Source organism: Trachemys scripta, chromosome 5, assembly GCF_013100865.1.
Source record: "Trachemys scripta elegans isolate TJP31775 chromosome 5, CAS_Tse_1.0, whole genome shotgun sequence".
NCBI classification, from domain to species: Eukaryota; Metazoa; Chordata; order Testudines; family Emydidae; genus Trachemys; species Trachemys scripta.
Window position 1 is genome coordinate 137,036,948 of NC_048302.1, and position 26,768 is coordinate 137,063,715.

General features: G+C 40.4%; 1 protein-coding gene across 5 annotated transcripts in view; it reads right to left on the bottom strand.

The window, feature by feature from the left end:
* Window positions 1-772: 772 nt before the first annotated feature.
* The window catches only part of ZNF638 (zinc finger protein 638), a 95,147-nt gene continuing 69,151 nt past the window's right edge, over window positions 773-26,768 (bottom strand). For 3 of the 5 annotated variants that reach the window (XM_034771933.1, XM_034771931.1, XM_034771935.1), the window contains 10 exons: window positions 25,107-25,232; window positions 18,741-18,790; window positions 12,499-13,999; window positions 11,828-11,893; window positions 9,085-10,210; window positions 8,827-8,898; window positions 7,592-7,945; window positions 4,998-5,090; window positions 3,454-3,572; window positions 773-2,709 (listed from right to left, as the gene is read on the bottom strand). In XM_034771933.1, the coding sequence (XP_034627824.1) occupies window positions 2,638-2,709; window positions 3,454-3,572; window positions 4,998-5,090; window positions 7,592-7,945; window positions 8,827-8,898; window positions 9,085-10,210; window positions 11,828-11,893; window positions 12,499-13,999; window positions 18,741-18,790; window positions 25,107-25,232 (3,579 nt within the window). In that variant the 3' untranslated portion in view covers window positions 773-2,637. The remainder of the gene's footprint in view (window positions 2,710-3,453; window positions 3,573-4,997; window positions 5,091-7,591; window positions 7,946-8,826; window positions 8,899-9,084; window positions 10,211-11,827; window positions 11,894-12,498; window positions 14,000-18,740; window positions 18,791-25,106; window positions 25,233-26,768) is intronic. The other 2 variants (XM_034771932.1, XM_034771934.1) reach the window with 2 other exon arrangements.

Consider the following 26,768-nt stretch of genomic DNA (forward strand, 5'->3'; position numbering starts at 1 on the left):
TGTGGGCAATCACCGTGCAGCTCCCCCGCCAGGGCACGGACTCAGCGGTGACTCAGCTGCACCCAACCCCAACACAGTGCAAGGACTGGGCCTGTCCCAGAAACACCCCAGGGCCCTGCCCCTCTGTGCCAGTGCACCAGGGGTGGGCAGGCAGGCTCAGCAAGGCAGTATCCAAGTTTGGAGGGGCTTAGTGTGGGGGGATCCAGGTGTGGGTTGAGAGGTTCTGGGTGGGGCAATCTGGGAGTGGGCAGCTCAGTGGCAGGATCTGGATGCACAGGGGCTTGTTGGAGGGTTCTGGGTGCAATAGTAATGGGACTCTGCAGGGGGGTCCAGGTGAAGGTGGCTGGGGCTGGGGGAAGGAGGGGGAGGTCAGTGGGGGTGTGTGTGGGGGGGGGGGGAGGGTTCAGAAGGGAGATCTGGGTGTGGGGGGCTCAGTGACGTGGGGATCCATGTGCAGTTGGTTGGGGCTTGGTAGGGCGGGATCCAGGTGACTCGTTGGGGTAGTCCAAGTGCTGGGGGAGTGGGGCTCGTCAGCGGGGGTTATGGGTACGGCAGCAGAATCTGGGTATGAGGGGATCTGGATGCACGGGGGCTGGGCGGATGGTGGAGCAGCTCCCTGTACAGTGATCCCTGCTCCTGCAGTTAAGGAGTGATGGGTGCCGGAAGTGTGTGTCCTTTTTCAGAAGTCTACAAGACTCTACCTTTTTTTTTTTTTTTTTTTTTTTAAATCGCCTGCTTAAAAAGTTACAGCTGCATAACGAACAATTTTAAATTGAAAACCATATAGTATACTTTATTCTTGTAACTGGAATAAACAGTTTTTGAAAACTGGGTTCAAAATTTGTCACGGTTTACCCTGGAGCATGTTGTGTAACTGACAACAGGATCTAACTCTGTTGGAAAAACATTTGCCATTCAGAAGTTTTATAAATGTTTTCCAACACCCAAATCTTCTATAATAATCCATTTGTCATATCCATTTTAACATCACTTTTCTGAACTCTTGAAAACAAGCTCTTCATTTTTTAAAACCCTGGGCCAAATTCTGCCCTCTGTTACACACATGCCCCTCCCCACCCACTGATTTCATCACACAGAATTAGGACAGAATTTGGCCCTCCCTCCCTCTTTTAACACAGCCTGTATCCTTCAGTAGAATGCAGTAATTTACAGAGTGAAAAATCAGATGTGTTGTCTCCCTGGATCCACACTTTTGAGGGAGATGTGGCCTGAGTTTCACAGGAATGCATGGAACTACTCCCCCACTTTCCCAAAGGAATATGTGCTTGCAAATGCCCGATGGACTGGACTTTGCTACTACGAGAGTTCTATCACGCTAACAACCCAGCCTTGGATCTTTCTTGAGCAGACTCCATTACACTAAAAATATCTGTACCGATGATATGATGTGACTTAACGTCCGGCGAATCTTTGCTTTGACTGGTGGGAGCTCTCATTCATTACCTCTGCAGGACAAGGGTTATGCACAACGCTATCCATCCAACATTTAAGGTTGTTAAAGTGGGTCTGATAGGAAAATTTCAGACAGCGGTCTAGGTGAAAGGTAAACACTCAAAGCAGAGTCGATTGCTCTTAGATTCAGATATGTTGTGGAAAAGGGATGGGAGGGGGAGGAGGGGAAGGTAGCAAGAATGCCTGAGGTACGTATAAGACATCCAAAACCAAGCCAAGCACTTCCGGATAGATCGCTGACGGTTCTGCTTTCTTTACCCAAAGGTCTTCCATTATCTCACTGAAGAAGACAGCAACACTTATTTGCTCAGAATAACTCAGCATTAAGCTTAGTGATAAACATTATACAGAGCAAATCTAGGCCCAGATCCTGCTCCCACTGACGTAAGAACAAAACTGCACTGATTTCAAAAGGTGGGGGATCAGGTCTTTAGAACACATAAAACTACAGTTAGCAAACAGATTTTTCCATTCCATGGCCAAACTGAAAAATCTGAAGAAAAAAATAATCAGTTAATTTGTAATCAAAACTGAATTTCCGTGTTTTTTCTTCCTTAAACAAAAACACTGAAAAAATGTTTGGGTGAAACAGACATTTTGTTTCAGAAATGTCAACTCAAAATGAACCATTTTGACATTTCCACAATTTCTGTTTGCAGTTTTTTCAACTGAAACTATTCAAGTTTGACCCGAACTGGTAAATAATTGATGCCTCGAATAATATATTTTTCAATCAATTTACTGTTCTCGGAAGACAATTCACCCAGCTCTACATGAAACATGTGAAGATTGAAATTTCAATAGCTAAGATCTGCAAAGAAACACTAAATGTGGATCTCTGGAAGAGGTTCCATAAATCCTCTACAGTGATGTAGTAAAATTGCCAAACATGAAATTACACCAAACACAATCACATGGTGTTAACTATACAGTAAGAACATTTATTTCAACACTTAAGAGCTCTCTCCCAAGCCAGATGATTTGATATAGAAATCAAAACCACCATACATTTTCTTCTCTGTCTTTGTCTACCTTGAACTCAAATTTATACAACATCAGAGTTTGCTCCTGAAACAAAATTACAAATTAAATCATAACAAAAGACACAAAATTTACTGGACCCTAAATTAAATTGTTTTAAAGAATTCTTCTCTCCTCCTGAGATCACCTGGAACTAAGTTCTTCCCCCTCATCTTCCTCCTCATCTTCCCCATCCTTTTGCTTGGCCATGAATTTCTGTGGGGAAAAAGATTTTAAAACGTCTTACTTCGTAGCCAATGACAAGACACCACAGTTAACACTTTATTCTCCCTGGCAGGATATGCATCATGTTCTAAATACAATGCACATTTACATGTATTGAACATCCAGAATCTGGCCAACTCCTGATATTGACTAGACCCAATCTCCACCAGAGTTTGCCAGTTAATTTTGCCGAGAGACTTATCTTCAGGTCTGCTGGTCAAATGCACTTATCAATGCTCCTCTTACTCTCTCAAAGCACACACCTGCATCACTGGGGAGATGGTGTAAATGACTCCTAAATTAAATTTTCTGATGGTCAAATTAGTATCTTAAGTTACATGTGCAGCCATTTTAATCACAGTCTGGAGCCTTGATGACTAACTTTTGGCAAGGCTAGGAAAGGGAAGATATCACAGATAGGATTACCCAGCATTTAACTCAATGATCAAGGTCATTAAGGGGTTAATAATTTCATTTCTTTAATTTAAAATGAAGTACACTCTTGAAGTTATAATTTTTATTTGATCTACTGAACATAGCTACGAGGTATTGAAAAAACAATATCATTTGCATCTATCTGCAATTGGTTTACAAACCATTCTTTTCATCTAGACCCTATCGGTTCAGCAAAACCACTACTGAGATAATTAGCTGTCGACAGAACAAAATAGATTTAAAAAAAATCTCAGGTACTTTATTACTTCGGTTTAAAGGGAAAGAAGCAAAAAATGTTACCTCCATATTCTGCTGATGACGCAGTGTCTTGCAATGATTTTTCATAGACATTTCACCTGCATAGAAGAGAGAGCAGATCTGACAGAAGTAGCCAGCCTTTGGAACAAGAAAATCTAAACCTTAAAAAAAAAAAAAAAAAAAAAAAAAAAGGGGGGGGGGGAAGGGGGGGGAAAAGAAAAAGTGAAAAAAAAGTTTAACAATTCATCTACAACTCTCAATTAAAATCTACCAGGTAAATTTAGCCAAAATACGCACGCGTGTATGTGTGTGGGGTGGTCTTTTGGTAAGGCCGGAAGGGATCACCAACTCTTCACCCGGACACTAACCCCAACAACCAAAATTAGTTATTTGGGTATTACAGCCCACAGAAGACTAAACCATTATGTGCCACAGGAACAGAATAGGAGGGACCGAGGTGCACTAGTTCCCAAGGCCCCTGAAATGGGGAGCCATTATGCGAGATATATCCAGATAGTCCTAGCAAGTGACCTTCACTCCATGCTGCAAAGGAAGGTGAAAATCTGCATGGTCACTGCCAACTTGACCCAGGGGGAAAATTCCTTCCTGACCCCACATATGTAGACCTTGAGCACATATAGTATGACTCAATCAGCTAAGCATGTGGAAGACAGAATGCTCGGTGCCACCTCAGACCACCGTCCTACCCATCCAGTGTCCCATGTCTGATGAATCAGAGGAAAGAGACCAAAGAAAACCCAGAATACATTGTGGTTTTGAGGGGATAACCTTTCCTGACCCCCTGAAGCATGAACTTTAGGAACATAAGATGCAAGGTATAATTTGTAATTATTAAGTGCCTTGTTAGTCTTTGCATCATTTTATTTGTACTGTTCTCCCTAAACATAATATATTTCATTAAGTGAATTATGCAAGCATGCTCTAGATCAAGGACAATTTTATACAAGCATCATGTCAGAATTCAAATTTCCTAATAAATTCCTTTGCCCTGTGCATGTACATGCTTCCCAAATCCAGTAATCCAACATGGCTACAATAACACTGCAAACAAAATTAAAAATTATGGCACCACAAAGATCAGTTCACATGGACATCTCAACTCCCAACACTCAAAAAGCCTTAAATCTTAGGAGATGTCTACACTGCAATTAAAATCCCACAGCTGTTCAGTTCCAGGGTAAACCCTCCAGTGTCCCCGAGCTCAGGCTCTAGCCCAAGCCCAAACGTCTACACTACAATTAAACAGCCTCTTAGCCCAAGTCAGCTGGCATGTGTCAGCCATGGGTGTCTAACTGCAGTGTAGACATACCCTTACAGAACAGAACATCTTAGCAAATCATTCACAGCACTAGAAATAAACCTTATACAATCTGAAATAATTTTCTCTCACAGGTGTAAAAAGGTATTTCATCCATCAGAAACACAGATTATTCAGTGTACGTATGCATATATTTTATTTATAAACATGCATAAACAGTGCTCACAGTTCCTATAATTAAGATATTAGTTACTAAAATCAAGTTTAATTGGGATTTAGAACTTTAAACCAAGATTTTAGATTTTACCTTTTGGAGTGCTTGGTGTCTTGGATTTATCTGCTGAGGAATCCACTTTTCTTCGTTTAGACTCTGGTTCTGTATCTCCTGATCCAAATTCATCTGTTAAAGCCATAAAATAGAGTTTGTAGCAAGGACTGACACTAATTTAAAAGGTATTCGGTACATAGCTTAAATATTTTTCATTAGTATGGGAAGCAAACACCAGGTCTATGACCGTTACTGCTTCTTACACGGTTTGGCTTGCCAAGCTAGAGGTTTTTTTAAAACAGACATAGGGATCGTATCACCAGATGAACTTGAAATTCAACATTTGTATTTACTATGTCATTGCAAGTGCCTTGTTTCCAGCATGAAGCTCATTACAGACAAAAGAAGCACTACAACTGCTCTCAGTTTCTCCCTTGTAGAGACATCAGCTCAGAATTCAGAGATTCCAAGGCTAGAAGGGACCACTGTGATCAAGCCTGACCTCCCTTATAACACATGCCATAGAACTCCCCTGAATTAATTCCTGCTTTAAGTCCAATATCTATCTGTGACTGAACTAGATTGCATCATTTAGGGAAAAAACGACTCAATTTAAAAATCTCCAGTGAGATACCTGGATAAGTTGCTCTAATGGTTAATTACTCTGTTAAAAATTTGCACTTTATTTCTAGTCTGAATTTGTCTAGCTTGATTTCCAGCCACTGGATCCCATTATACCTCTGTCTGCTAGACTGAAGTGCACTCTATTACCAAATTTCAGTTCCCGATGTAGGTACTTAAGACTGACTTCTGTAGCCACATAGAAATTAAAATGTTAGGAGGACATGCAGATTGTTGTAACATTCTCAGTGCATTTCAGTTTACTGAAACACAAACTTACGTTATACAGGTGTAACTGACGGATATGCTGCTCAATACTGAATTTTAAATACTGCACAGATGTCAACTAGTTTCGTTTGGACTGGAGAACACTGATTCCATTAAAAAAAATTAAGGGTCTGTGGAAAGAGTTTCCTGGTTAACTTGGACTAAGGCAGTGGCTCCCAAACTTTAACAACCTGTGAATCCCTTTCACTAAAATGTCAAGTCTCACGAACCCCCTCCTGAAAATGAATATTTCCTGGGTATAAATTATGAACGCAATGATCTTGGAAATACACAAATAGTGTGTAATAAGCATGTCATAAAAACAAATTATTATTATTTATTATTTATCATTCCAGTATTTTGATTACATTATGAAAACGGCACCACTCTTCCAAGATCTCACTTTCGTAGCTTGTATCACTTTGAATAAGCCTGTTAGAAGACAAGGCTCCTATGTTTCAACAAGGAGTATCAACTGTGAACCAGCAGGAAGGTACTTAAGAAGCCAATTCAAAGAGTTCCTCCTACACAAGCATTCAGGTCTTGAGCAGTCCAAGCAAACAACACGTTACAACAAAAGCTTAAACTTGTTCTTCATAATATTTTAAAAACAAGACTAGCTGCCTATTTCATTTTAAAAACAGCAAAAAATATCCACCTCCCTTTCCATTTCTTATAAGGAGTCTTGAAGTTTAAATCTCCTCAGTGTGATAGATAGGCTTGCTTTGATCTGCTTAGCTCTTGGAAGTCCAGGGGCTCCGGCCTGCCAGCCCCATGCTGCCCGGGGTCCCTAGGGACAGCTCTGTCTGCCATTAGGGAATTTTTTTCTGAGAACCCCCTGTAACATTTTACGAACCCGTTTGGGAACCACTGGTCTAAGGTAATACCAAAACATTTGCTTCTGGAGACATGCAGATTGATAGGTTCCCCTGACCTAGAAAATGGTTGATTGCATTGTCATTATTAGCAGTAAACATTTATATTATGATTTTGCCCAAAGGCCTCAGTTAGAATTGAAGCATCATTGTGCTTACTAGTGTAGAAAACAGAAAAAAATCTTTGTGGGTATCTGAGCCCCCAAACATTAATGCACCCCAACATAAAGCTGCAGGACTTTGCAGCTTGAATTTGAGTAACAATTGGAGGCTTTTGTAATCTTGTTTCTAACACGGCTACCACTCAAACTTCCCCAACAGTTAACCATTTTAAAATGGGTTCCATAGGTAATGTGGCATGGCACACTCTCATATACTGTGAATCTGCAGAAGCACCGTCATGAATGAGAACAGAATCAAGGACTTTCTAAAGGCTGGGTAGACTAGAGGAAGCACTAATAGGTACTGACTTTCCCCAACTCCTCATTGCTTGAAACTTTCCATCCTAGCATGTGCTCCTAAGAATCTGTCTCTACTGTTAATCTGTTCAACTTGACCTTTGGGCCAGAGACTAGGAGGAGGCAAATTGTCCTGGAATCCTGGGGGAGTGTGGGGCCTATAGAGGGGAAGAAGCTGAGAACAGTACACATCAGTGTTCCTGAATTCTAGCTATGGGAATTCTAGCATGTTGTGCAATGTAGTTTACACCTAAGCCAAGCCAAAAAACCTGAAAGGGCAAAATTAAAAAGGCAGTTTCCAAAATGTTCTGTTACAAAAACAGCTACAACTTCCCTTTAGGGTGAAAATGGATGAGACTCCAATGAAAAATTATGAACAAACAAGATGACAAATCTCTACATCAGCGCTTACCTTTCACAGTTTTTTCAGAAGATTGTGAAGGTGTCTCACTGCAGCCTTCCTGCTTTATATCTGCATCAGGCAGCAGACTTGCGTTTAGATCAGGTAATACCGATTCTGTATCTGGTGCTTTAACAGTTGCAGTCTGACTGTCTTCACTCAAACCATGCGATTCTGGGGTAGTCAAGCTTCCCTTTCCTATTTTCTCCTTCTTGGAGTCCGATGTTGAGCCTTCCACTAATTCTGTTTTATCTGCTGCCTCCTCAGTGTTCTTGTCACACTTTTCTTGCTCTGTTTCAACAGGTGTCTCAGGTGGTGGAACAACTGGTCTTTTCCTAGGTCTACCTCTTTTGCCTGGGGTTTTCACTACATAAATACAGAACAAAGAATTATATTAACTTATTTACCATGTATCAAAAAGCATTTCTTCAGATTTATCAATACCATTAAAATTTCAAATGAAAAATTTAAGCATTTGGCAATTTTTAAAAAAGCCTTTTATATGTGCAAGTAACTTTGTAAATGTGGTTCTCCCAGAAAATGATGAAAGGAAATAATTTTTCACCACATTTTGCTGATATTACACAGTATGTTTTCATACAAATGAAAGTCTGAGATAAGTCTAATTTAGATTCATATAGAAATCAGAGTCTAAAAAAACAGTTTAGAAAACGTGCTAATAGACCTGTGACAAGTACAGACTTATGGGACTGTTACAATTATTCCTTTTGGATTGACCAAACTGGCACTAAAGTGATGCCTACTGATTAAAATAAGCTAAAGTTTAAAAAGTTCCCTGTTGTAATTATGAAATTTGTGGCCTCTGCAATTTCCCCCCCCATCTGCATTGTTTATCTTTCCTTCTTCTCCATTAGTCCAGAGGACAATCAATTGCACAGGAACTAAGTAGGATAACGGTTTAATCCATAAATCCTTCACTTCTGGACACCCGTATTTATATCCTAACTTCAGGTCAGGAGTGGGGAAAGTAACTAAAACAGGAGATACTGCATATCAGAACTGAAACGCATCAGCACTGATGTGAGGGAAAACTCGGCAGTACTGGATCGACACTAGGCATTAGCATTGGAGAGAGTCATTCATTTTCCTTGCAACTTTATTCAAATGTTATAAAGCTCTCCCGCTAAACTCTCGCCCTTTTATACTTATTCTAAGATATTTGACCTTAATTTGTCTGCAGCTGTATATCACAAATGCTTCTGTCCATTTCTGGCTCTACTTCCTACCTGGAGGCTGCTGCTTGTTCTTAGTTTGTCTCCCCATTTCATTTGACTCATGCGTTTTGCTCGGGCTTAGCTCTGTAATTAAAGATAATATTTAACGTCTAGGCTTTTATTTAGGTAGTTTGTTTCTTCTCTTCATTGATACAATATCCAGTTATCTGCCCTGTCAGATACTGGCTACTTAGCATAGTTTTAAATGTCTTTATGTTGATTGTTTAATTACATCGTTTAGAATGCATCTATAAAACTATCAGTTCCTACCTGCAGACTGCTGCTGACTCTCAGTTTCTCCTTTCATCTCTTTTTCACTTGTCTTGTTCCGAATTTCAGCTTTTTCAGTCTCCTCTGTATTTGCTGAAAGTGCCTCCTTGTCTGCCTCCTGTGTATCTGCTACAAGGGTCTCCTTTTCTATTTCCTTTGTGTCAGCTTCAAGAGTCTCCTTTTCTTCTGACTTTGAGTTTGCAATAATAGCCTCCTCTTCTGGCCCTATATCTGCCAGAATTTCCATTTCCTCTGGTCCTGCAATTGCAACAATATCCTCCTCTTCCAGGTTTGTGCCTATAAAAGTATTTTCTTCTTCCTCTTCATCCTCCTCCCCAACTTCGTCTACAGTAACAAAGTTTAGTTCCTCTTTTAAACGGTTGAAATCTGCCAAAAAGTCTTCGTCATCTTCAGTAACTTCATCTAAAGTTACTAGAGGCTGATCATCACTGTCTTCCTGTATTTCATCTACTGTCACTAAAGTACTAGGATCTTCAGGCAGCTGAGAAGAGATAAAGTCTCCAGGATCCTCAATAGCCCTTTTATCATCCTCTTCCTTAGGTTTTAAGGTCTCCTCAATATTCAAATCTGAAGGCTCATTTAGAGGGAGCTCTTCAACTTCTCCTATTTCATCCACAGTTACCAAAGGTTCTGCTTTCAGAAGATCTTGCTCCTCATAAACTGAACTGGAGACATCTTTAGGTACATCATGTGAAGAAAAGTCTTCCTGTTCAGATATCTCATCTAAGGTAACAAGTGATTGTGGGTCTTTTACTGCTTCTGAAATCAGCTCCTCCTCTTCATTTACTTCATCCACAGTAACTAGACCCTGTGGGTCTGTTATTGCTTCTAAATTGGAGTCTCCTACCAGTGGTGCAGTCATCTCCTCCTCTTCTCCAATCTCATCCAAAGTGACAAAGGATAATTCGCTCTCAGCAACATGTGCTATGGAGCTTTTACCTTTCTTCCTCTTAGCAATAGGCTCAGAGGAAGCGTTATTTTTAGCAGAGTCTTTTCTTTTCCCCCGGGGTGGATTTCGTCTGGTTTGAAGAGGAGAGTCTGTCTCTTCTACAACCTCATCCACAGTAACAAACTCATCCAAGTTAAATGGGAAAAGCTCTTCTTCCTGTGAAATGTAAAACTATAAATTTAGTAGGCAAAGTGCACCAATACTATAATGTCTGCCATCCACATTTTAAGACAGAACATGAAACTGCAATGTTTCAAGTGAATTTAGTGGTTGTGAAAGTATCTGCAGTTTGAAGTTGACAGTGAAATTTTAAAGTCCAATAGCTAACCTATGTATCATACAATAAAATGGACAAATCCCACTGAAATCGAAGACATTTTATTTTGCATATGTAGCACAAAACATTAATTATGTGAATGGCTACATATCAACAGGAACATATGCACAAGAAACTCATGGGAAAAAAAGTAATGGAGAGTTAAAAACTTGTTCCTGTAACAGTTTAGGCCCAAAGCAATTTGACTCTTTCCTATCGAATATCATAGCTATATAAAAAGTGACTGTACCCTTATTCCTTATTTTTTGGTAGTCCTGGCAAAAATCAAATTGCCAGTACAAAGAACCGATAGACCTGCAATGTCACATGCCATTTTAAGAAAGGAAAGAGAATACAGTCAAGTTTTTTTTAAATGACTTCTTTGGAACTCAAAAATGAAATGATTGTAGGTCGTCTTCTCAAATTTTGCAGGCAATAAGCACTAAAAACAGTGTCTCTCTACCGATCAGAAAGCAAAAGAGGACAAGAAGATTATCATGTAAGGCAGATGGAATATATAGCCAAGATTGGAGGGGAAGGAGAGAGTGGTTGGCTACACATCTCTAACTAAAACAAGGCTTTTGTCTTCTTTTTTTCCCCCTGCTGGTGGAGAAATACTGTGTGCCAAGTAGCTACAGAATGGTGAAAAATAAAGCTACACATCATCAATCCCTGATTAGTAACTGACTTTCCATATTTACTGTGCCTTTTTCAATTTGCAGCATCTATTCCAATCTCCGTGATTTTAGCACCGCTCTGGAAATAGTGTCAGTCAACATCTGCTTTACGGTAAGCAAAGGAAGCACATATTGAAAAACTGACTTTTCTCTCCCACCCCTACCCCCTTCCTGCCAAAACCCCCCCCAAACAATATGAAACAGAGGGACAGTCATAAATTTAGACTTCAACTCAGCTATATGTAAAAACTATAAAAACCTAATCCCGACCAACCCCTTATTTCAACCAACAGTATATCAGGAATGTAAGTATTGTTTCTCTTTAGCATAAAGCACACAAATTATTTGTTTATGGGAGAGGCACTGTTATTATGGTTGGTTTTAATCCCTTCCATTACACCAGTTATTTGAGAGAGGACCTGGGAAGATTGTCTCTGTCATTCTTATCCCATGCCTCATCACTGCACTTGTAAGGAAGAGATCTAAGATAGGCAAATTTGAGATCTAATAGTCAGACAGGCTCCTTTTTGAAGCAGGCAAGATTTAGGACCTAAAAATTACCCCTTCAAAAAAAGTTAAGCTTTTTATATTCCTGAAACAGGAAACTCAGGCTCTCTTTTCCCCAAAATGAACATATTTTACAGACAACTAATAAAAAGTTCTAACGAACAGTATTCTGAAAAATCCACTAAGCAAGAGCTCTCAAGAGATAACGCTAAACTCATTTTGTTCTCTTAAAGAAAATCGCTACTGTAAGTTCAACTATGTTTGGTTCCTTACCTCTTTTGATTTTACATTGCCACTAGAGACAGTTTTAGAATTCTTACTAATTCGACCAGCAGGAACCTGCAAAATTAAGACAAAAATTAAAATGAAACAAGTTAGCCAATCAACCATCTTGTCAAAAACAACTTCTTCTCTTAATGAAGTTCTTTTTAAATAGTCCAGATAGAGGCATTTGATTGCATGCTTGGCATGTACAGAACTAAGCCAACCACCAATTATAAGTCCAGGCCTATAGTCTCTAGTACCAAGTCACCGGTAATGTCTTGTCTAGTTATCTGTTCACCTTTCAGCAACCAGTGCCTGTGCGGGATAATCTAGGACTTGACAAAGGAAGCATCAGCTCACAAAAGGAGAGAAAACTTCTTTCCCATTCAGAACTATACCAAGAACAAAGTTATGACACTCAGTACAGACCTGCTTACAGAAGTTACCTTCCTGCAATTTTATCCAAGTAACATTTTCAAACCAGTTACATACTTGAGTTGTACACAACTGGTTGCTTGCCATCCTGCTACTCCAACTTGTCTGTTGGCCCAAATCAGTTCAATAGTTTATAGAAAGGGGAAGGGGAACATAATCTTACTGTCTCATATTCAACATCTGGGAGAAGCATCAGAGTTAGTTACTGGTCAGTCACATTGAACCAGCCTTCCTGCCCTTCTCACCTTATTGCTGTTGTCGTCTTTCTTCATGCTGGATGATCTACTCTCTCTCTCTTGAGACTGCTTTGAACTACCCCTAGATTCCACTCTTGAGTCCTTGTCTTGCTGAGATGAACTCCTCCCACTGCCTCCCTTTACAACAACAGGACTTATGTCCAGTTTAGATTTGGTGATGCTATCTGGCAGACTTGATCTGCTGCCAGTAGCTCTTGGTTGACCCACTTCTTTTGATGAAAGTTTCTTCTCAGTAGCAGATCTGCTTCTGGTCTCCGGTTTTGAGGAAGCTTTCTGCTCCTCTGTTTTAGTTAGAGAAGTCTCATTTCTCCGCATCATAACTCTTGACTTTGATATATCAGGGATAGACACCACAGCCTTTAAGATTGTTTTACCAACAGAGGTAGGTTCCTTGATGGATACAAATGCTGCAGCTGACGTACTTGCTTTGCTGGTTTCATCTATTTTAATTTGTCCTGGTCCTTTATTTTGATGTGCCTTGATTAAAGTTCGCTCATTCTTTTCATTCAGCACATTTTTTTCAGTGTTCTCTATGTCTGTCCCAACACTGTCCACAGGCTTTTCGGGTTTCTTCTCGACATCTGTCCCAACATTGTCCACAGGCTTTTCAGGTTTCTTCTCGACATCTGTCCCAACGTTGTCCACAGGCTTTTCGGGTTTCTTCTCTATGCCCATTCCAATGCTGGCTACAGGCTTTTCCAGTTTCTTCTCCATGGCTGTCCCAATCTTAGCCATTGACTTTTCCAGTTTCTTCTCCAAAGCTGTTCCAACTTTGGCCACTGACTTTTCTGGTTTCTTCTCTATAGACCCCACAGCACTGGTCACAGGTATTTCAAGTTTAGTTTCCACTGTATCAGTAACAGCATTTTTTACAGGAGTATCCAATTTGTTGCTTGGTTGTATGTCTTCAGCTGACAGCATTTCCACCAAAACTGCAGCAGAATCAGGTGGCACTGCTTCAGAAACAGCCTCAGCTGTTTCCACTGTTGCTGGTTTCACAGCAGAGTCTGACTGCACATCTTCTAGCTTGCCCACACTGGATAACTCTTCCGATGATCCACTGGCAGGAACAGGAAATTCTTCAAGTTTCACTTTAGTTTCTCTTTCTGTTACAGTTGTGATAGCAGATTCCAACAATTCTGTTTCAGAGTTATCTTTAACTACCTCTTCCTTCTGAAGGTTGAAAGGAGGCAGCAGGATCTCTTCTGATTTAACTTTGGATAATTCATCATCAGCTGGTTTGGTTTCTGAGCCAGTAACTGCAACTTCAGATTCCCCCTTGGATGTTTCAACTTCCGATGGTTTTGTAGCAGAATCACATACCGTTCTTTCAGGCTCCAACTCAGAGGCTTCTATCTGCACTGTTGAAGTCTTGGCTTTGACAGAGTTGGAAATGATTTCTTCCTTTGCCACACTAGTCTCTACTGGAGGATTAGCAGCTGCTGTTTGCACCACTCCTGATCCCTCTGGTTTTTTTTTCAAGTCAGAGCTAAATGTATTTAAAAAAAACAAAAGAAATCAAACTATGTTGAGAATTCCACAGTTATCAGTAACCTCTTGACGCCAATGGTTGGGATTTCCTGATGCATTAGTGGCTTAGCATTGGGAAATCTAGCCTATCAGCGTTAAAATGGTTAGAATATTGAGGCAAATAACTGATTAGTTTACAATTTTTGTCTAATCCACTTCAGTACTGAAGACCTCTTATAATTCAAATTACATTACTTACTTGTAGTTAGATTTCTCTGAAGGTACTATACACTATAGATGTGTCCTGTGACCTCAGAGCTGACAAGCAAGCTTAAATTTAGATTCCCTGATGTGGGACAGTCTGTGTACACACACACACAAAAAATGTAACTATCAGTTTTTCTATATAAAAATAGTCTAAAAACTATGGTAAATTTCTCAGCTCTCCAAGAGCGATGTTCGAAGATAATATCCTCTACAGTAACTACCCTACTGACCTCCTCATAAATGTCACGAGTTTAATAAGCAGTTTCCATTTCAAATGAAATGATCTCGATTATAATTGTGGGAAAGGCCACGTGCAGACAGGGCCTCCTTTCTGCAGTGCTATACTTTGCTGTTTAAGCTTACTGTCAGCTCCCAAGATAATAAAGCCCAGGATGACAAAGGTACAGGATAGCACTTTTCAGAGAACTTCAGTTACAGGCAAGTACATTAATTTTTCTCTGAAGAAAGCACTGCCTATAGACATTCTTGGGAAACTTTGAAGCTGGAGATGTCTAAATCTCCTTCTTCGTGACTCCTGAAAGTGGCCATCCTGAGATTACATAAAACTAGATGGAAAGATGCCAATACATCAATCGGTTCTGATGTTCTAGTTAGGTGATAAAACATATGTAGATGATCAGTCCAGAGGGGATAAACAGAAAACTGGTTAATAAGTGGATATGCACCAAGACGTGGATCTTTACTATGGTCTCTCAGATCCAAAGTATATAAAAAAATATATGCACAACTATATGAATCTTCATGAAGGGTACGTGAAGGGCTGCCATTTTGTTAATACTTCTGGCATGCTGACATCAAGAAAGTTCAAAGCTGATGCAAACGGAATCAATCACCGAAGGCCCAACTTTGATGTGGTAAGATATACATGTGTTAAAGACTACATTAAGTCAAAACAATTAAAGCAGCCAAAAATCAATAAAGAATAAATCTCCATCACCTAAGCACAACAAGATGCACACCTCAATGTGCCTTGAAAGCTTACTTCGCACCTAACACCATCATCTTTGTCTGCCACATATATTGGAGAGAAATAGGAAGAGTGGGGCTAGTTCTATTTCAGAAGGTCAAGTATCACTATAGATTAAACACAGTTGTAACCTATTATACATCAGAGAATCAGACGAAAACTTGCAGGAAAATGTAGTCGAGCAGCTTCCATCTGTGACAGAGGATCTACTGCAGTCCTCCCCCTAAAAGGTGGCAGGCTCACAGCATTCCAACGTACAGCAGAAAAAAAATCTCTCCGAGTACTGGATCCTGTGTGTTTCTGAACAGCTCTTGCATGGAATTTTGGGAGTTTCCTCCCGTGCCTCATTGTTTACTTCATGGTAATTGGAGATCTCATAAAAGTGATAGAAACATTTTCTCACTTGCCCACTCAAATAAAATTTTCTCCTTCCAAAAATTTGCTTGGAGTTTAGTCATTTCAAGTCAGTCATGTCCAAACACTGGTGGTTGGGGTGAAAGTGTTTCAATTAGTTTTTGAAAAAACAAAACTAATCTGTTTCTCATGGCACAAATATTAAAACACTGATCAGTCATGACAACGAAGACACTTTGGTATTTAACCACCTTAGAAAGACAGGTCTCTGAATACCAAAGACTCCTTTATGTTCCAAAAGTGAGATCCATTTCAAATATATCTCCCTTCTATTTGGGCATACAATAGCTCCCCGCGACATTTGCCTAGTGTTTTGTATGTAGTAAAAAACTCATCTGGAGAACTTGATGGAGTGCATAGCCAAAAGAGACACTCCTGAAAGACTAGCTCTATTTCAGAAACATGGAGATTTTGATCAAAGATAAGCTCCATCTCCCCTGCCAAACTGCACACAGCTCAGCATCTGCAAAGGGGGAGAATCTGTCCATAAGCTTCTACCAGGAATGGGAAAAACAGCAAGTTTATTAAATACCAGCAAATAATGCAAAATTATACATTACTTGCATCTTCAACTGCTTACAGTGAATGCTGTGAGTGCACGCGCACACATCACCTACATAAATCAACTGAGATCAGTCTGTGGATCTTCAGGACTGTGTGACGTCTCTCTCGGAGAGAAAAGTATCTTGGCGGTCTCCAAAAAACATTAATCTGATCGATTCAAACTGGACTTTCACGGTCCAGGCTGATACATTCTGGGCAAGGAAGCAAAACTATGCAAGTTCAATGATGAGAGAGTGAGGCAAAAATATCAAGATGTTTGAAAATAACGGGTGCAAGGACTTGAAAGCCCTGCTACGCTTTGGGAAGGAAGTGGCATATTGCACTACCAGAAGGATATTTCCCTTTGCATAAAACGGGTAAAACCCACAAACATCTGATGCTCCAGTCTTGCATCTTCAGTCATTTGTGTAAACACCCACCCTCACTCAGAGCTACCCATCAGAGTTAACAATGGAGGTAAAATAAAGGGTCAGCTCCAGAGCAACCCAAAAGAGAGCAGGCATGTGCCATAAAGGATGCAAGATAATAGAGGCAAATCCTTAATTCTCCATTTTAAACTCAGCTTAAAAAAGACTGCAGGTTGGTCTTCAATTCTTCTGTAATCTTAATCTGGAACAGGAAAAGTCTTGACTACATTTGCTGAAAGAAACCGCCACCTTCATTATTAGAAACAATCGGGCTATCCATGCCAGCCAGAAGGCCTGGTGAATGGCTTTAGGCCATTTCTTCATGCTGGATAATGATCAAAGGTCAAGAAACATTCCAAGATTTCTTTAAGATTATCTCCACCATCCATAGGAATCAGGAATACTGATCCCCCTTCTCTCCCCAAGTTAGCCTATCCCATTCCTCTCCTCAGAAAAATTCCAGGGGGGAGGAGGGGAAGCGTGACAATAAAACAGCACTCTTCCCATATTATGGGACTTACTTTTTTGCTTCTTATATGGTGATTATCTCTCAAAAGGATAACAGGCCTGGTGAGAGAGGCTTACAAAGCTGAATGTAAGGATCATTCCGACATGGAGACAACTGCCTCACAGGCTGAAAGGGAAGCTGTACAGGGTGAAGTTGGAAAGCAAAAACTTTATTTTGTCCATTTGTTCACCAGCCACAGTACTACTTTGTGCAGTATCTGGGACTTATAAGGATAAGATTAATTTGTATTGTGCCTTATTGGTAGGTCAGCTGCTACCTAGAATCCATCAATCTGGAATCAGTACGGTTACCTGAACATCTATATTGGTGTGACTCAGAACCACTAGTTCAAAAGTAGTTCCCCTATGCTTCCAACTTCCAATGTGCTCTGAACACCACTCATAAGTTTAGGAATGTCTTAATACACTTTTGTTTTACATTCACAGCTTGATATTATTTTCAAAACCAGCACGTAGACCATGAGAGAATCATCAGGAGCACAGAGAAGGAAGAAACCATGCTTTGAAAATACTACACCATTAGCAGCTGTGTGACATTACATATAAAGTCTTATAAAATGTTACTATACTATAGAATAATAGTGCACAACATTATAGTAACATTATGTTAAATGGTAAGTTTAGAACTATTATTAAAGAGCACTATAGATTAAATCTCTCTCTCTCTCACACACACACACACACACACACAGAGAGAGAGAGAGAGGTGGATTTGAGTCACAGAAAACATGTTAAGGACAAAAATTATCCTTTTCCCACCTACAGGAAGTACTTTGTATGATCTACTGTCATTTGAGATAAAAAGTATTTGCAAAACATGTTTTATATTCTAGAACCAATGAATAGTTACTCCATAATTAGATATTTTACAATCATTCAGGCATACAAGGTGCATTTAAAAAAATTTCCATGGGGTACTGCAAACTAATAATTTCCCTTTTCTGGATTCTGATGTTAAAGTTAAATATCTAAACTAGTTTTCTATTATCTAGTTAGTGGCCTATATCAATTAGACAGAAGTATTAAGTAAATTTAGAAAACGGAACCACCTCCTCTAATTTGTTTTAGCATTTGGAAACAGAAGCAATAGATCTTGTGCCTTGATAAATGACAGCACTGAAAGATGAAATATAGAAATCATCTACTGGCCAACTAAAATGAGAACTTTTTCAGCAATAGAGTCTTCCACCATAACTTAAGCACATGGGTGAAATCCTGGACCAGTTGAAATTAATGACAAAACTATTGACTTTAAATAGGGCCAGGATTTCACCATTTCTCCATGCTCATTCAGACCCCAGACTCTCAAGCAAACACACATTTAAAAAAAAAACAAAAAACAAAAAAAAACTCTATGCAAGTTAAGAAAGTAAATGTCTTTGATACACAGGACAGAGAGAGAACTAAAAAAAAGGAAGTGGCAGTAGGTAACTGCTAGCACATCTCTAAACAATCCAATTGCAGTTTTTTCCCCTTTATACATAGCTTGCTTTTGAGAGAAATGTGTAGTAGACTACTTAATTCATCAATCATGGAGGGCCACTTTTTGAACAGAGCATACAGAAATTAACTTAAATATTTGAAAAGCATACCTTCCTTTACTTGGTTCTTGGTTTTTCAGCTCTTTTTTTGTAACTTCAGCCTATAACATAAAATCACCGAGTGTTGAACATCTATGCAATTCAGAAATAACAGCACAAAAAAGTATATATGCCCAATACATCCAATTAAAAGCACCACATAGCCCATTCATAACTACACCTGAAAGATCAAATGACAGTGAATAATGCAAGTCATTCTAAAAGGTATTCTCATTTCAGAACACATTTCATAAGATGTGTTTTAGCCTGATGTCTTGTGGCTCTTTATAGCTGGGATGACTTTGAAATGACTTAGTATTTAGTTTTTGTTACGTGGCGGGGGGGGGGGGGGAAGAGGGGAGGAAGTGTGTTAAACATATTTCCCCTGTTCATAGCACCCTCTTTCTAGTCCTTAGTATCCCCACCAATGTAACAGATGTAGTGCTCTGATACAACCATGGTTTGTCTGTCAAAACAGATATGAGGAGGACATAAATTATCTATAAATAAGATATTCTAATGTATGTTCTAAATACAACAAATGTCACAGCTGTACTAAGCTAAAGGTTTGACTCCGCCGTCCAAAATGTGCTGATGTGACACCTGTTTCTTAGAGGATAATCAATCCATTTTGTTTTTAAAATAATTAAACTCACTTCTTAAAATTTAGGGACTATGTCCTCTGAAAAACAAACCACTAACAATCCAAGCTCTCCAGCTGCTATGATGGGGAGTAAAGTTCCAACAACCTTTTAAGCAATAACAGGGACTTTGAAAGTGGCAGTGCGAGGCTTTGGTTCAAAGTAGAAATATAGTGTTTAGAACTATATCATACTAAATTAAAGAAGATCACCTTTAGAAAGAATTGCAGGTATACTCTAATGACAAAAACTGTTCTGGAACCCATTTTCAGATCATATGATTTCAGTACTATCACTTCTCTCCCATCCATCCAACACCAGATTTTAGTAATAGAGTAAAGAAAGTCAGTTTGTACACTTTGTAACTGGATCATGCTTGGAAATAAGAAAAATATAGCTTAACTGTTTGGTGGTTTTTCAGAATAAATTAAAAGGTAATGGGAGGCTTTTTAGAGAAAAGAATGCATATGGGGAAATAGAGCTGGCACTCTTGGGCTCTACAGAATGTGGATAACAGGATGTTTCACCACTGTAAAACTCAAAGAAGGGTGATGCACACTGAGAGGTTGCTGGGATTGGAAGCAGCAAGGAACAAAGGAGGACTCATCCTCTCCGTACTCAGGTGACCCACTACAGGCACTTTCCTCTCCTACCCAGCTACGCATAACCGAACTCGGAAGCACTGGAAAGTACACCTACAAAGTACAGATTTTGGATTGTGGCGTGAAAATTGTAAGGCCCTATTCACATAGATTAGAACAGTGCTAGATAAAAGCATGTTTAAAGGACAATATCAGCTCTAATTTAGAACCAAACAACGCAGGTGTTGTAAAAGCATCTTTTTTACAACACCTAATAGAAATATTTCCATACGTTTTAAAAATATCAATAGAAATGTAATAGAAATAGACGATGCTCCCCTGCATTGCAAGCAATGTGGCATTGGGCTAGTACACGAGAACATGAAAGTAAACTGATTTTCAGTTTTAAGATGAAACACAAGATGTAAAGAAGAGTAAAAAGTTAAAATGTTAAGACTTTCAGTTTTAAAATAACTTTAGGTGTTACTAGTATCATAGGTAAGGACATTTTTTTTTATATCAAATGGGTTTTAACATGAATGTTCATTTAGGCATGGTTGCTGGTAACAATGTTGATATACGCTGCTTTCATGAGGCTAGAAGGTGTAGTAACAGTATTATTCTATGTCCACACCTATAAGCCATCTTCAGATGTATGGGCTGTACACACATAGGTGTGTTTACATTAGACAAGTTAGTATTCACACAACAGCCACCAAGTGGTGAAATACCACCAGCATCACCCACTTACATAGGCAAGGCTCAAGACATTTTTACCACTGTGTCAAGACCACCTGCAGGTTTTCATAACAGTGGTAAAAACGCCTGAGCCCTATCTCCCCTACTGCTTGTATGCAGATGTTGCCATGTTGTTGGAGACTGACTGCTATATGGACACTAGTTTTTCCCTTGTATCCTCCAAAGCACAGAGGAGGAAAAAAATGCTGCTCTGAAAGCACAGAGTGCTGGAAGCTGCTCTTTGTTTGCATTGAGCTCTAATTTCATTAAACACGTATTGTAACAAAGCCACATTATCTGGTGCTAAGCAAGACATGGGCAATGGTTACAGAAAGCACATTTGCATCTTACAAGGCATCTGAAGGAGTGGCCCTTGGGTGCTGTTGTCTGGACTTTACTGTGGCTACTTGGATGATGCGGGGGTTCAGGACAGGGTGGGAGAATAAGAACTTAGCTCCCTTAGCCATGAAAAAGCACTGCTTATCTGCCCTCTTGGAGGTAGGAACACGGGCAGCTGGTGTATGCTGTACCAGTTCTTGCTGGTTCCAGTATGGCCTCATTCAATGGGACTGCTACTTGACTGGATCCCATAGGCTAGAGGATGACCAAGAGCGTGTGTTGTGGGTCCTGGACCTCCTATAAGGCAATCTGGAGCTGTTCTCCCACTCTCTGAAGCAGCTCTTTGAATGGTTTGTGGTTGTCCAGAGGAGACAGAGGCTGGAGCAACTGCCTCATTGGGCAAGATGATACACCTGTCAGTTCAGGTGGCACCAGCAGATTTGGCTCATTTTCCTCTTCTTCTTCCATAGGCTCAGGAGGTTCCAATTAGCCTCTTGAAAGGAAATGTGGTAAGATTCCCTATCACTGATATCATAGACTCTGGGAGCCGTACACCCATATCCCAGTAAGATCATCATGAGAAGTTGGAAGTAGGTTGTGATGGCACTCGGTACCATCATTTCCAAGGAGTGCGCTTCGGCAGACAAAACTGGTACAGGGAGATTCTCGATCCTCTTTGTCTGGTTGAACTCTCTTGGTGGAGAAGAGAACTGTTTCACTGGTACATCTAACTCACCTGATGGTGAGAAAGTTGGGTACAGTTCTACTGGCAGTGCTGTCAGTACCAATGTTGAGAAACCACAGATATAGGATGGGGTAAGGAGATGGACTTCTCCCTGAGTCCATCACTTCTTCCACTTAGTTTTATGTCAGTCTAGCTGAAACTTCCTGTTTTAGACAGATTTTTCTGAACTTCAGCTGAAAATCTTCTTTCAATGAATGCAAGCCAGCCAGCATCCCCGGTGTCTGATGTAACAATGCTGGATCCAGTTGTAGAAACCGACTATTGTTCTGAAAGACTGTCACGCAGAGCAGGCAAAGTGACCAGAGGCTGCAGTGAGAGGTTCACCAGACCTGAATATCTGAATTGCTCGACCCATGGCTGGGACCATCATATCAATCCAGCATGTCATCTTAGTTTCCTCAGCATCCTTGGAATCATGGGGATCAGGCACAAGTGCCCAGGGGATAAGAAAGGCATCTGACATGGAGCCCAGACTAGAGCTCCTTCTGGAGCAGAACACTTGGCCTTCCTTGTACAGGTCTATGGCAAACCGGTCTATTGATGGGTATCCTCGTTTGCGAAAGATGCTCTAAACAGTGGATCCATGGTCAACCATTCAGTTGTTCGAGAGCTGTCTGCTGAAGTAACCTATTAGTGAGTTCTTAATGCCTGAAAGGCACAAGGCCATAGGCTTGGATGTCAAAATGAGGAGAAAAAAAGATCCTAGAAGGTTCTGCTAGGCTCAGTGGTGGCATCAAATTTGCTGCTGGGAGGAAGATGCTCAATGGAAGGGGTGAAGGATTGTCTGCACTGGAACCTCTGCTCCTTCCTTGGTGGTTCTAAAGTCCTCTCAAGGTTGTAGTCGTATTAAGGAGAGGAACACTGACTGAAGGAGCTTAGGTCTTGCTTGCTTCCTTCATTCTTGGGGCTGGAGAATACAGGACCCAGGGAATAGGACAGCCTGGAGTCCTTCAATGAACAGAGGGCCTCACTGGTCTCTGAATTGGTCACTGCCCTTTGAGGAAAGGACTTTGATTGGGATTTGAACTTCCCTGGTTATCCCCAATGCCTAGAGCCAAGGTGATCGTCTCTGTACCACAGGTACAGTCGTGGAGCGTGCCATTGCATATGCATCTAGTGCTGCTTATAGGGAAGTGCAGGCTACCAGCTAGCTGCTGCCCCTCATTCTTTAGAAAGTAGAACCTCAGAGTTATGAGCACCAGAGTTATGTACTGATCAGTCAACTGCACACCTCCTTTGGAACTGGAAATAGGCAATCAGGCAGCAGCAGAGACCCCAAAAAAAGCAAATACAGTACAGTACTGTGTTAAATGTAAAGTACTAAAAAATAAAGGGAAAGCAGCATTTTTCTTCTGCATAGTAAAGTTCCAAAGCTGTATTAAGTCAATGTTCAGATGCAAACTTTTGAAAGAACCATGTTTTGTGATTTACATGAAAGGGAGGGAGAGATCAGTCCCTACTGTGCACCAAAAGAGAGGAAGAAAAGGAGTAGGTCTCCTCCAAAGGTTGGGCTGTTCTTTCAGGCATACTAGCGTGCTCTAATGTCCACTCTACTTGAGAGGGAGATGGAGTCAGTACTTCCGATACCTCTCTTGCCTGTGGTTCAAGATCATCAATGCCAGAATGGAGGCGGATGACCAAGGCCTGTTGGTTGATGTAGCACAGGAGCTCTGGATGGAATCTTGTCTCACCAAGCTGTTCACTGAGAGGGACTGACCAGAGGACCAAGGTTTAGCCGTGTCCTTCCTTTTGGGGTACGAGAGGCTTGCATAGGGCGCTCCATGAGGAACAATTTTAGGCATGCCTTTCTATCTTTCCGAGTCCAATTAGAGGAGGAGTGACATATTGGACATTGCTAAGGAATATATCCCTCTCCTACACAAAAGAGGCAATTGAAATGTCTGTCGCAAAGCAGCACTCAAGCATCACACGAGGGGCAGGTTTTGAATCCAAGGGATTTCGCTTCTGCCATATTGTGCAAGCCCACATATAAAAGAATGGTGAAGGGACCAGTCTAAGAACTAAATAATTGATTGAACAAGTTTTGTTTCTTGCCTACAAGCAAGACGACTAACATTTAATTAGTTTACTAGCAATACAAGTAACACACACTAATAGCAGCACAGTGCACAGAGAAGCAGACAGACACTGCAGAGGTTCAGTCTCACTGTCTGATGCAGTAAGGAGGAACTGGGCCTGCTCTGCCTTTTATACCCTCAGGTGCAGGAGATGCAAGGACATCTAGGGCACAGGCATGGCCCCAACAGACCTTACTAGCCAAAAGAATCGGATTGTATGTGCATGAGGTGCATGCACTCCAACGGTAGGATCCAAGTAGATTACAACTCAAAAAAGAATCCTTATCTACCCCAAGACTACCAAGAAGCTCAATTTTGTTTTTAAATACTTAGAATCTGGCTGTTCACATGGATTAGTCAAAGCCTCACTCTGAGTGACCAGTTAGCCAATGATGATGTCACAGTTGTGTCTGAACTCCCAACAGTGAACAAGTGGGACTGCATGACTAAACAAAAAATTCCTACATCCCTGTTAAATGCGGGTGGGAAGGAGGGTAGGAGAAATGGAGAGAGGTTAATGTGAAGACCAAAATGAAATTATCTTATGGGGACACGGTGGAGAGAGGCAGCGGGAAATGTGCAGCTGGAGAGTGGGGGGAAGATTAAGTTCTAAACTGATCCTTCTCTCTCCTAAACTGCTAAGCTTTCATATCAGCTGTAATTTGCGGTGCTTTCAGCCATATTCAGTAATTTCTCTTGTAAAAGATAAATTTGGGGGCTGTTCAATGCTCCAAAGTTAGTTTTTATAAAAGAAAGTAACTGAAGTGGCTGCTGGCCCACAAACTGATGCTCAAACAACAGTTGGTTGGGGATTTTTTAGGGGAGGAGGAGGAGGCTGAAAAAGATCAGCGAACCTTAAAATTAAGTATTTTCAAAACCATAGGGAAAAGGTGCTTCTAACCATTTTTCTATTATTTTCCTCTTAACCCTTTGATAGAAGATACTTTTAATAGGGGGAAGAGATTCCATAAAACACAAAGTTGATTGTAAAAGATATTCCAAGAAAATAAAAGCAAATTAAGCAGTAGTACTGTAATCTCAATATGCTATTCTAGGGTGCACATTAGTAGATTGTTGGAACATTTCTCTAGTAGCCGTAGGCACTCAAACTTTGGCTTTGACTCTCAGTGCACCTGAGGTTCAGGACTCCAAGGTAATGTGCACCAACAAGACTGGTGTTTACTTTCGTTTAGCAAAAGGCTAGATAGACAACTTTTTTTGCTTTTGTGGGCTAACCAAAAAGACAATGGTCTTACCTCTGCAAGTTCTGTCCTTGGTGACAGCATACAAGTCAGTGTATTTTCACCCATGTTATATGGGTACTGTTTTAGGAAGCAGCACATTGATTTAGCTGAGTCAGGACTATCTAGCTGAAGAATTGCCTTTAAAAAAAATGTAAAAAATGAGCACATGGATTTATTTATTCTATTTTGAACGTATAATTAAATAAAGCCAACACTTTTCTAAGTAACAAACTGGTTAGGTTTGCTTTCCTTAGTTGAGAGCACCAACATAGGTTTACTAAAGTGACGTTGCTATTGCATCTGGCTTATTTCCTCAGCCGTACTGATATTTCTAGGACCTTTTCAACTTTTTTTTAAAATTACCTTAAAAAAAGACAAGGTAGGTGAGGTAATATTCACTGGAGCAACTTCTGTTGGTGAAAGAGATAAGCTTTTGAGCTGCACAGAGCTCTTCTTTAGATCTGGGAAAGCTACTTAGAATATCACAACTAAATACAATGTGGAATAAACTGTTTAAAACAAGTAGTCGCCACATATTCTAAGAGACCAAGGTGAAATGGTCCATTAACACCTCTGCAATCATGAGACAAAAAAGAGGGGTTGGTGGGTTACAGATTGTTGTAATAAGCCATGAATCCAGTGTTTTTATTAAGACCTTGATTAATACCATCTCATTCCCTCTGGGGCACCTGGCGTTGGCCACTGTCGGAAGACAGGATACCCAGTATGGCCATTCTTATGTTCTATGTAAAAGGACAGCATTGCTCCCTGCCTCAGATATTTACAAGACAATGGACACCCCTCAGATACCCACCCCAAACTCATCCATTTAATTCTCACCTGTAACAATTTTACGTTTAACAACAAACGGCTTTGTCCAAACCATGGGAACAGCCACAGGTACTAGGATGGCTCCCCAACATACCAACCTCTTCATGTATGTAGTGTTATTGTAGCCATGTTAGGCCCAGGATATTAGAGAGACATGGTGGGTGAGGTAATACCTTTTATTGAACCAACTTCTGCTGATCAGAGTCACAAGCTTTCAAGCTACACGGAGTTCTTCCTCAGGTCTGGGAAAGGTACTAAGTGTCATAGCTAAACACAGTTCTCTAAGTACCTTTCCCAGACCTGAGGAAGAACTCCGTGTAGCTTGAAAGCTTGTCTCTTTCACCAGCAGAAGTTGGTTCAATAAAAGATATTACTTCACCCACCTTGTCTTTCTACCCTCTCCACAGGCCACTTTGAGGAAGAATTTCTGAACAAATCACAACACCAAAGATATAGCTCAGAAACATCGATAGTTTCATCCTCTGGATAAACGACCTAAACTCCCCTACAGATTTCAACCACAACTTCAACCACCACCACCCATCCATCAAACTCTCTCTAGAACACTCTCAAATTAGCATTAACTTCCTAGACACCATAATCAGCTTCAAGAACAGAACCCTACAGACAACTATATACAAGAAACCTAAGAATCACCACACTTACCTTCACAGATTCAGTAACCACTCCAAACACACCGAGAAATCTGTTAACTACAGCCAGGTACTCAGATACCACCGAATATGTTCCAAGAAGAAAGTCCAGAATACACACCTTAACACACTCAAAATCACCTAAGGACACTGCACCAGAGAAGTAGGTCACATCATGGAATGGGCTACT